Source organism: Zalophus californianus, chromosome 2 (genome assembly GCF_009762305.2).
Source record: "Zalophus californianus isolate mZalCal1 chromosome 2, mZalCal1.pri.v2, whole genome shotgun sequence".
Lineage (NCBI taxonomy): Eukaryota > Metazoa > Chordata > Mammalia > Carnivora > Otariidae > Zalophus > Zalophus californianus.
Genome location: NC_045596.1, coordinates 155,946,268 through 155,958,128, shown reverse-complemented (window position 1 = coordinate 155,958,128; position 11,861 = coordinate 155,946,268). Strand labels below are relative to the sequence as shown.

The 11,861-nt window shown below is 44.2% G+C and overlaps 1 protein-coding gene across 1 annotated transcript in view; it reads left to right on the top strand.

Moving 5' to 3' along the window:
* Positions 1-1,517: 1,517 nt before the first annotated feature.
* DOCK5 (dedicator of cytokinesis 5) overlaps positions 1,518-11,861 on the top strand; it is a 202,846-nt gene continuing 192,502 nt past the window's right edge. The window contains 1 exon segment of the mRNA XM_027597925.2: positions 1,518-1,812. Coding sequence (XP_027453726.1) covers positions 1,770-1,812 — 43 coding nt within the window. The 5' untranslated portion in view covers positions 1,518-1,769.

Here is an 11,861-nt window from a genome sequence, read left to right as displayed (position 1 = left end):
CTGACATCTAATAGGCACATAATTAACATGTGTGGAAAGAAGGAGAGATTATCTAGCCTGGGAAATCAGGTTAATCATGATGTCATTGGCAGAGAAAGAAAAATTATATTCAGGGAGATGGTGGAATGCCTTCTGAAAATGACAGATTCTTAAATTATGGTTACACTCTGTGAGTAAATACCTATTTTTGATGGAGAAGAAAGTAAACCTGAGGAGTAAGTCCTAGAACAGGACCTATTTTTTTAAATTTCAGATCTCGTTTTGCAAAAGTTACCAAAGTTACAATGCACTAATTCTCCAATCAAGTTTCACTCCCTTTTACTACGTGTTTATCTTTCTTTCATGTTCCAAATAGGCAAGGAAAATTTCATAGACTGCAATGACAAAACAATTAATTTCGAGAGGTATTTTCTCAAACCGTGAACATAAATCAGCTGGTCATTTACTCTGAGATTTTACTTCTATGGGTGAGGTAGCAAAACGTCCCTCCCCTCTCCCCCAACTCAGGTGTCTCTAATTCCATCTTCATTCCCGAGGTCTCTCCAGGAGGAAGTGAGTTCCAGGAGAGGTTTCAGAGGGCTCCAAAAAGGAGGAAACTTAATGCGGTTCGAAAGAGCAGTCCCTGCATTTGGCTGTTGGTCAAAACTATACAGACAGTTAAGGAGAGAAGACTAGGATGTGCCCTATTCCCCTCTCCGCAGGGATGCTCTTTAGGCTGCTGGTCTCTTGGAAAAGGGGGGATCTTGGAGGGAAATTTTCCCTGGAGCATAAGGGTCTGCATTTCTCCAGCTGGGGAGGAGTCCCGGTGTTTTGGGGGTACAGGATTTCCAAGTTAAGGCTCTCTAAAGAATTTTTCCCAACGGAGCTCCCCTAGGAAACTGACACTTGAGGAGCACGTCTCCCTCGCATCAGGTCTCTATTTACCCGAAGACAAATGAGCCTGTTTTGAAAGCTATAAACGGTGGCCCTGGGAGATCATGTCTGCCCTGGAGTCTGGCTTCCGGTTCTCTCTGTGTCAGTTAAAGCTCTAGGGGGTGAACGCGGTAGTCAACTGCTCATTCATTCAACAAATATTTATTAAGCGCCCGCTGAGTGCCAGGCACTCGGGGTGCCCGGGGCCAAGAGACAACTTAAGAATTTCTACTCGTTCCCCCAGAGGCGCGGCGCGCAGTGGGAGCGACCCCGCACTCCTCGCCCACCCGCGCGGTCCGCAGCCCGCCTGGGTGTGCCCCGCGCCTCCAGCGCTGCCCTCCCGACGCCCCCCGGGATCCATCCTCGAGGGTTTAATCCGGGTGAGGAAGGCGGGGAAAAACGCCAAACACTGAAAGGAAAAAACCTGAGCCCAGTCGGCCCTGGGAAGCCGCTCCCGGGAAGTGCGCGAGGCGGAGCCGGGCGAGCGCAGAGCCCCGGGGCGGGTGGGAGAGGCCGGGCGCCCGCGGGTCGGGGCGCGGAGGCGGCCCCGGCGGGCGGAGGGCGCGGCCGGCGGGAGGGGCCGGGGCGGTGCCGGGAGGGGCGCGCACGGCGGCGCGGCCGCCGGGCCCAGCAGGTGACCGCGGGCCGGGGCCGAGAGGGAGCGAATCCCGTGCGGGCGGCGCGGCGGGGAGACGGCTCGCGGGGTAGGCGAAGTTTGCTGGAACATGGCGGAGGAGTCCGGGGCGCGCAGGAGCGCAGCGCGGCGGCGGCCGGGGCCCCAGGAGCTGTAGCCGCCGCAGCTGCAGCCGCCACCGCCGGCGCCGCCGCCGCAGTCGCGGCGGGGCGAGGTCGCCGCCATGGCCCGCTGGATCCCGACCAAGAGGCAGAAGTACGGGGTTGGTGAGTGCTAGCCCCACCCCGCCCGCGCCCGGCTGCCGCGAAGTTCGCGGGAGCGGCCCTGCCCTGCGCAAAGTTGGACGGCGGACGCCTGGCCACTGGGTACCCGCGCTTCCCGGCACCGGGTTCGGCTCCCGCTGCCCTCGCGGGCGCAGTCAACACTCAACTCCCGCGACGGCAGTTCCCGGTTGGGGACGTCCCTCCGGGTTTGGGGAATCCGAGTGGCTAAAAGTGCACTCGGGCTCCGGGACTGGTAAGCCGGCTCCCGAACCCAAAGCTCCAGCGCTCCGCAAGGTGGAAATGTCAAAGACGAGCGCTCGCCAGCTATTCATTTGGGGCACCCGGCCCTGGTGCTCGCCTTTCTCCTCCCCATCCTTGTGGTTTCATTGAGTAGTTTATGATCCTCCGCCGTCGGCGGAATGCGGGTGCCGCTCGCGGACCCAGCGCTTTCTGCCTTCCCTCTTCCTGGGTTCTCTCTGAGGTCCCAATGTGAGGGTTTGGGGGTAGAAAGCCGCCCGCCCCCCTTACCTCCCAGGGACTGGGACCCTGCTAACAGTTTTAAACTGATGTGGGAAACTGAAGTCGTGGGGTGGAGGTGATGGAAGAGACAGGAAGTGTGTGACCAGGCAATGGGGGTGGTTGCCCCCGGGGGCTGATTGTGCAGACACGCTCGTTCCTAACGGAGCTTGTTTGAAGGCGCTGTAAGACTGCCTTCTGAGCCCCGAGTTTCATCGTGGGATAACATGAGGATATGTTGTTAAGAAAACTGGGACAGGTCCTGGCCAGGCACTTGGCATTCCCAACAGCGGTACTGGAAGAGCCCCCACCACCCGCGGAGGGATTGGTGTTGTGTTGTTTTGGACCCGAAACGCTGGCTGTGCCTGGTTTGGACCCAGGTGAAAAGCCATGGTCCTTGAACCTTTTATCCAGGAGTGAGGTTGCTGAGGTCTCCTGGAAAGACTGCCATTTGCCAGGCGATTACAGGGGCAAGTAGACTTCCGAGCGGTTCCCTAGAAGAAACACAGTTGTGTGTGTTGAGAATTGTATCACTTGCTCTCAGGTTCATTCATTTGGCCCATTGGTAATTTAATCTTTTATTTTCGTCCTTTCCCTGCCCCCCCCCATTTTTCCTCACCGCTTCAGTTAGTAGGGAGTGGTCGGTCCCTGAACAACTTCTATGCTTCTGCGTTTTCTGACAGTGAAGTCCTTTTTATTTTTTTTTTAAAGATTTTATTTATTTATTCATGAGAGAGAGAGAGAGAGAGGCAGAGGGAGAAGCAGGCTCCCAAGGAGCAGGGAGTCTGATGCGGGACTCGATCCCAGGACGCTGGGATCATGACCTGAGTCGAAGGCAGACGCTTAACCATCTGAGCCACCCAGGCGCCCCCTTTTAAAAGATACTCTTGTTTTTTTTTTTTATCCTCTAAGTGTTTTTCAACTCTAATCACGAGTCAGTTAAAAAAAACCAACAACCAAACCCTTTCACATTTACTATAGTATTCTTAATTATGACCCTTTATGTATGTGTCTGTATATAAGAAATTCCTTGTTTTCCCTCTATTCCAAAAAACTTGTTTCCTCTTAAATTTTATTTAGAATCCTTGCACTCTCCTGTCGCTACAACTCTGAAATAAGTATGTGTTTCTTCTCCCCCAGACTACCTGGTTATAATTTGGTCATGAGGCTTCTCGCAGTTGCCAGTAAGTCGCCAACAGTTATGGAGGTGAAATGGTCTAAGATAGAGGGAATGAATTTCTTTATTTTTGAGCGTTACAGAGTGCTACTAAATTAAAGCATATTTAGCAATGCCTAATCATTAATTACTAACAAAATTATCGGTTTTAATTTTAACGGGATCCAAAACTATTAGGACTTTTGTGTAGTTCATGCAAGCATACCCCCCAAATATGGTTTTAATTGCCACAGTCATAGGGGCAAGTATGACATGTTTTCTTTTTAATATACTTTTTTTTTTCCTGTTCTGGAGTCAGTTTACCCAGTTATTTATCATCAGTCAGAAGTATTTGAATTGCATTTCCAGGGCATCGGTGGTAGAAAAATTGCCCCAGGATATAATTTGGCACACTTATTTTACTAGACACAATAGATTCTGATTAATCTTGGTTTGACAAAAGGACCCACTGTTAGGACAGATTAGCCGAGGAGATAAATCACCATTGTTTATTCCTAAAACTCACTGTTGTTCGGAACACCTCCTCCCTGCTTGGAAGCCTTCCTTGGCCTACAGGGTAAAGTCTAAATTGAGCCCAACTTTCAAGGTTATGAAAATCTTGTTCAACCTGTCTCTACCAACCTTATCTCTCCTGGCTTCTTTCATGAACTCACCAGTGCAGACACTGCCCTTCTTTGCTCTTGTGCAATATGCAGTGGAGGGTCTCTCCTTTGGGAATTTGCTCCGTTGTGCCTGTCCCCTGTCCAGAGTGCCCTCCCACGTCTGCATCTTCCCCAGTCCGGCCTTTTCCTCAGGGCTCAAATCTATTCCCATTGCTTCCCCAGGTTTGGTATGAGCCAGACCTTCCCAAACCTTTATGCCTCTCCTGACAATCATGACATTGTGCCATCCTTTGTTACTTATCCTTTTATTCTTGGGCTCACTCAATCAGAAGGTTATGGTTCTGTATCCCTGTCACAATACCAGATATAGAGCATGCATTCAGTAACTGCTCGTCCTTGGTCTTGAGGTGACACTGTAAAGCCCTAACCTAATTTCTATGATGATTTAAGGCAGCTCCTCTCCCCACATTCCCATTCACCACAATATGATTTGGTTAAATGCGCGAAGTGAGAGCCTTCAGTCTGTCTTTATCTTTGCAAGTTAAAAAAAAAAAAAAAAAAAATGAGATGTGCTGTTGAGAAAATAAGAAAGCATAGAGTAGACAGACTCATTTAAATATAATTAGGAAAATTGGCTTGTTGGACTTTTGGGGGGATAGTTATCACTTGTGAGTGTCTGCTGGTTGGATTGCGTTTCTAGGTGAAGGAAACCATATGATAGACATTTTGAACCATTTTAATGACTCACAGCTACTCTGTGTGAAGGTAGCGCTTTGATCTCAATTTGAATTTTGCTAAGGGAGGCTGGCAGTCTCTACCCTTATATTATCTTGGTGCCATTATTGGCTGCTCCTGACATAGCCTAGATTTTTCTATGGGGACTGAAATGTAATCTGTCTGGGCTTTCTTAGTTCTTAAACATAGCTCTTTTGGCTCAATCTCTAGCATTTGGAAGGGCCTAAGTGACCCATGTGTGTTATCTCTCTATCAAGGGAGAGGACCAATAGATTTGCTTCTTTAAAGTTCTAGTCCATTAGTATCCCTGTGTGAAGTGTTCCATGCCAAGTGCTTAGAAACAAGTGTGCTTCCCAAGCCACTCTTTTCTTCCTTCCTTTTTCTTTTTCTTTCTTCCTTTCTTTCTTCCTTCCTTCCTTCCTTCCTTTCTTTCTTTCTTTCTTTCTTTCTTTCTTTCTTTCTTTCTCTCTTTCTCTCTTTCTCTCTTTCTCTCTTTCTCTCTTTCTCTCTTTCTTTCTTTCTTTCTTTTTCTTTCTCTCTCTCTCTTTCTTTCTTTCTTTCTTTCTTTCTTTCTTTCTTTCTTTCTTTCCCTCTCTCTCTCTTTCTTTCTTTCTTCCTTTCTTTCTTGAAATTTTTCTGTTTGAGGATAGGAGGGTATAATCGCTTTTATTTAGACTTAAAGCAAACTTTAGTGATATATATCCAGGTTACTCTTCTGATGATTTGAAACATTTATGTTTAAGTCTGCACCCAAACAAGCTATTTATATCAATAACAGTCCCTGATTATGTTGATGGTTGATTTTTTTTGCAAAATAATTCATTATTGTTTGTGATCTATATTGTTACAATGCAATAAAAGGTAACGTGGGAGAACCTTTGTTTTCACCATTAGCTCTTCATCTGTTTGGTTCTGCTAGGCCCCATTAATCTGAAAGCATTTAGCTTGGTAGGGTAGTCCCTCAAATGCTGGTGTAAAGATTGAAAGCAGACCCTTGTAGCTCTTTGTTAATAATGCATTCAGGTGTGCTGTGGGTTCCCATCCAGCTCTTGAGGGGAGGGTCTCAGAGAATAACTAGTCCAGTTTCCTTTTAAAGAGAGGAACTTAGTGTCTAAAGAGGTAAAATGAATTGCTTAACGCAAAGTAACCTTTTGAACTCCTTTGAACTCCCTTGGTCATCTGGTTAAGCCGGTGGATCACTTTCTTAGAGTAATGATTTTAACTGCATAAAGTCAACTATGAAGGATTGAAAATGAAACCCAGTTGTACTGAAATACAGCTGTCAAGATATTTTTCAAAATTTGTGATATTGTAATATATGTGCTTATTAATGCACTAGATAACAAGATCTAGTGGCAGGTCTCATAACAACCATGCTTTTGAATTAGTGGTGAGCATATATGATTTTTTTAAGATATCTGCAGTAACCGTGATATGATATGAAAATACCTATGATTTCAGTTTGGTACAAGTGGGGCTTTATTGCCTACAGTCATAATTAAAGTAAATGCTGAGGGTTAGAAAATAGAGATGTATTTTTTTCCCTTTTCAAGTCCATGGATCTCTGAATTTGAACACAGATTAAAAATCTTTGGCTGAAGATCACACAGCTAATTAGTCATGGAACCAGAATAAGCTGTCTACAGGAGTCGTGGTACTGCTAGATATTATACATACAGCTGAAGAAGTCTTTTCCCTAATGTGTTTGTGTTCTAATAACATTGAGGCTAAGAATAAAAGGAATAGAGAATTAGTATTATTATGAATTTACTTTGTGACTGTTTTAAACCCTTTAATTCAGTACGTTCCGGGTACGTGTGGGTGTTTTGGAGATATTTTCAGTGGGTCCATGAGATTAAAACCTTTTTGGCAATAATACTAAGATGTTATTGGCTTGTTTCACTCTACCTGCTCATGAGTATACAATACAGTTTCCCAGAGACTGCATGAAGTGTGATATCGCAGCAGATTGAATGCCGAAGTCGATGGGAGAATCCGGTTGCCTTTCATGAAGGCAGACATTAAACAGATTTACAGAGATGCAAAGCAGTGCCTCTCCTAAGTGTTTTTGTTTGGAAAAATACATATTCATAAAAAAACATTCATTGGGTTTATTATGATTATTTTATTTTTTATTTATTTTTTTAAAAAATATTATTAGAGAGAGTGTGTGTGCAAGCAGGGGGAGGAACAGAGGGAAAGGAACGAGCAGACTCCACACTGAGCGCAGAGCCCGAGGTGGGGCCTGATCCCAGGACCCTGAAGTCATAACCTGAGCTGAAATCAAGAGTTGGTAACCCAACCAACTGAGCTACCCAGGTGCCCCATGATTATTTTATTTTTAAGGTTTTATTTATTTATTTGAGAGAGAGAGAGCATGAGCGGAGGGGGAGGGTGGGAGGGGGCAGAGGGAGAAGAAGACTCCCCGCTGAGCATGGAGCGCACTACGAGGCTCCATCCCAGGACCCAAGATCATGACCTGAGCTGAAGTCAGCTGCTTAACTGACTGAGCCACCCAGCTGCCCCTATTATGGTAATTTTAAATTAGTTAAATAAAAAAGTGTAAAAAAAAAAAAAGTGTAAAATGTCTCAGTTTTATGTTCTAATATGGTAAATAGTGATAGATGTAACCCACATAAACTAAAGCTCTTTGAGATTCTCAGTAACTTTTAAGAGTAAAAAGCGGTTCCAAGACCAAAAAGTTTCAGCTTTGTTTCTTTACCTGTTGTTTAAATAAACTGAGTAATGCTGTAATTCTCATATATTGTCCCCTTTTCCAGATAAGAAAACTGAGGCTCATGGAGGATACATTTTTCACCTATGGCTCTATAGTCTCACTCCCAAGCCAAAACTCTACTCTGTATGTTTCCCCAAACTTCAGTTGTTCATTGTCACCTTGATATCTGCTGTGTCCAGGTGCCCTTGTGAAGCCGCTTCATGTCTGATTCCATACCCATTTGCCTGGTCTGTTTCGTAATTCATCTTCTCTCTATGTTGCTGCCTTTTTTTTTTTTTTTTTTTTTTTTTTTTAGTTTTTATTGAAAACAATTATTGGAAAAGAAAATCCTACATTTCTACCATTAAAGGAGAACCAGCATCACATGCCATAGGAAAAAGCAACTATAAAAATAACACCAACAAAAATAAAACAGTGTACTGGAGTCTGGCTAGAATCCAGTACCTGTCAGGCCATTTCTCATTAAAAAGTGAGGATGATGCCCAACTGAGGCGTTCTCCTTGTTATAATGTAGATCCCTGTGATTGGTGGTAGTTAATATTCTATAAAGTAGCCGGGAACACTGACTTAGGGAATACTAAGCCATTGTTCTTAGGGGAAATTCAAGGTCAGGTTCCTGTGAGCCTCTGGTCATGTTTTCATCAACTGGTCAATACATAACCTTATTTTATGTGTGTTTCTGTGTAAGGTTTAAAGACCTTTAATATACATCATTGATTCACTAGCAGTGAACTCACAGCCTGAACAAAGCACAATGACTCAAGCCTGAACAAAGCTTATCTAACACATGTATTTTCTCCATTAGACAAATCACAGCTTTTTGGGCTAGGAGCACTACACAGGACTTCAGCACGAAGCTCGGGGCCATTTCAAATAGTGAAGTCATTAACAAAAAGTGTAATATGAGAAGAACATGGCAGTACCTTTAAAACTGCAAAAAGGATACTTGTTTGCCATATGAGAACTGAAACAAAAAGAGGGCCTGTCCCCTTGTTGGACCTCAGGTGGAAACTTGCCTGTTATGTTTTGCCCCTCTGCACACATCTGAGAGTGGCCCTGGAAGTACCAGGAATATTCATTTGAGGCTGCAGATGCATTTTAGCGAGTAGGAGAATTCTCAAATACAGAATCTGCAAATAATAAGCATCAACTGTAGTTAGATAAAAAGAGATTTAAAAATCCCTCCTTAGATCCTCCTAAGAACCTAAGGGTACTTGCCCACACCTTGCCTGCCCCACACCTCTCAATGTCTCTCTTTCCCCCTTTATTCTCTTTACATGGTCTGTAATTGTCCTATTTATTTATTTGATTGTGTTTTCTGCTTGTCTCCTGTGCTAGAATGTAAAGTTATGAGGACAGGAACCTTGTCGTTTTCATTAGTGAACCCCAGCCCTGGGAAAAGCACCTGACACGTGGTCAGCACTCAGTAAATACATGATGGAGTAATAAATGAACACTGAACCCATCATCTACCTCAATTTGTCTTGTCTACCATGAGAGGGCATTTTCTCCTGGCTATGAGGTTTACTGCCCTATGTGTCCTTCCAGTGAGGTGCAATCAAAAGCAGTGAGAAGAGGAACATTTAAATAATAAAATAGTTTTAACACATTGCCTAAGCAGAGGATTGTGTGAACACGGTGGGGTGGGAGAGGAATTGAAATCCTAAAGGATGCCTTATTAGATAGGAAAGAAAAATGGGAATAGTCCTCTTCCCCTCCCCCCCTTCCTCCTCCTCCTTCGTTATTTGTGGAGGCTTCGTGGAGGAAGGTGCTTGACCACAGTGGTAAATAGGGTTTAGGAGGTTCTGAGTCACTGCATTAATGCTGTGTTGAGCACATGACTTGGAGAGAAAAGAAGATGAAATCTAATGAAAGAAACAAGCTTTTATTTCAGAGATTTATATATGTATTTATTTATTTATGAGCGAGAGAGAGAGAGGGAGTGCAAGCATGAGGGGAGGAGGGTCAGAGGGAGAATCAGGCTCCCCGCTGAGCAGCGAGCCCCGCTTGGGGCTCGATCCTGGGACTCTGAGATCATGACCTGAGCCAATGGTAGACGCCCAAGATGCCCCGAAACAAGGCTTTTAAATGCATTTGTTCCTTCCTATTACAAAAAATGAGTTGAGATCCCTTATAATAAGCACAGTATATACTGTGTACAGGGTAATTTAAAAAATAGGAGATCACAAGTCATGTGGAGAAGAAAAAGTAATTTAGAGTACTGGCAAGGGGCTTGGCCGCAAAGGGAGGAGTTACTCAAGATTTAGTTTGTCCTTATTCGTAGAAGGCCTTTTGTGGTGGTCATATCTTTCAGCGTGTTAGCTGAAACTTAGCTTGTGGTTTCTCCTCATCCAAATATTAAGAGACAGACCAGTGGAGTTTGGGGGGTAAGGAATCAGATCTCACTGTAATGAATTTTCCCATAAAGGGAAAATTTTCCAACTTCTAGTCTATTCCCAGCAATATTCAATGTGACAACAATTACAACTCTATACATAGAAAATATTTTAGTACTGTCAAAAGAATAAAGAAAGGAACATGGGTCAACCTATTACCACTCATTTAAATTGAGAGTTATAACAGAATTGTAATAGAATTTGACCTGTATCTGTGGCTCAGGAAATTGATTAAGGTCACATAGTCTGTTCTTCACTAAATATTTGAAAGGAGGGAAAAATAGTTTTCTCCCTCATCAAAGAGATAAAATCACCCATGAAATGTCCACTGTCTGTGGGTGTTAAAGGTATGACAAATCCTTTGGGAGTCCTTTGACATTGGTTTATAAGTAGCCCTCCAGCATACCTCAGGAATCGTGGGCTTTTATTTTTAAGTTTAAAAAAGTGCTTTTGAGATCAGGCTAAGAAATGACTTTGAGGCAGAGATTTGGGTGAGCAAGGGAAAGTGGAGGATGGTTGTGTTAATTTTATTTTTGCAAGTGATGTTCAGGCCATGTCCTCTGGGAGCCTGGGCTGGCAGTTGGGACTCAAACGATTGTTTGAATTGCTGGCCACCAGTTCCCAAGCAGGAGACAAAAGTGGCTTTTGTCTTTTACAAAGCTCTGTGCCGTCGCAAAGCTGCTATTGTTCCAGTGGCTTTATATTCATGGATCCACGTTTCCAGATTGTGCCATTTTCTCCTACTTTTCCAACTCCCCTTTAAACTCTGGGACCATCCATGTCAGATGCAGTCGTTGGACCCCTTGGGTACCCTCTCTAAGAATCCTAGGCATCCATTCCTTGTCAAATAACCTAACTTGAGGAAAAGAAATCAGAGCAGCGATTAATTCCCTCTTGAAAATAGCTCTTTTCTGACTCAGCCAAGGTGAGTAAGACTGCATCCTGCTGACTGGTTTGTATGTGTACCTGGGACAGGATGCACTGTACTTTGTACTTTCTATGAGTCTGGAATGATAGGGCTCTCCCTCCCCAGACTTTCCTGCTGGAGACTGGCTGTAAGTCATAAACCTCAGTTATAAAAATCTGACAGTTTTGCCCTTTTGTATAGCAAATCATAAAATATTAAGGGCTAGAGTCTGTCTGTACGCATCCCCTCATACCTAACACCCTCATATATTGGAAAAATATGCCCCAGAGGCATAAAGTGATTAACCAGAGTCACGGGGCTACTAGCAAATTTGTGCTTCAGCCTGTTGTCTTCTAGCTGCTTCCTCTCTCTTTGTAACTGGCCAGAGCAAGTTTCTTTATACATCTACTTAGGGGTCTGACAAGTAATTGCACCCCACACGGTCCTAAAGGGAAAATGCCTGTCTTCCCTGGGTTTTTTCTAGGTGGAGGTTTTGGTATAAGTAAGATCCAGCTATTAAATCATCTTCTCCTCCCTTTTATTGAAATATCATTGACATATAACATGATAGTAGTTTCACATGTATAATGTAAAGTGTCTATAATGTGGAGTGATCACCATGGTAAATCTAGTTAACATCTATCACCACACATCCTTTCAAAGTTTTCCTCGTGTTGAAGACTTTTTTTAAGATTTATTTATTTGTTTTAGAGAGAAAGAGCATGAGTAGGAGGGGCAGAGGGAGAGGAGGGGAGAGAGAGAAAGAATCTCAAGCAGACTTCACGCTAAGCACGGAGCCAAATGCGGCTCGAACCCATGACCCTGTGATCACGACCTGAGCTGAAACCAAGAGTCAGACGGGTAACCAGCTGTACCGCCCAGGAGCCCCAGGATGAGGACTTTTAAAAGCTACTCTCAACTTTCAAATATACAATACAGTATTGTTAACCGTAGTCCTTATTGCTGTATATTACATTCCCCA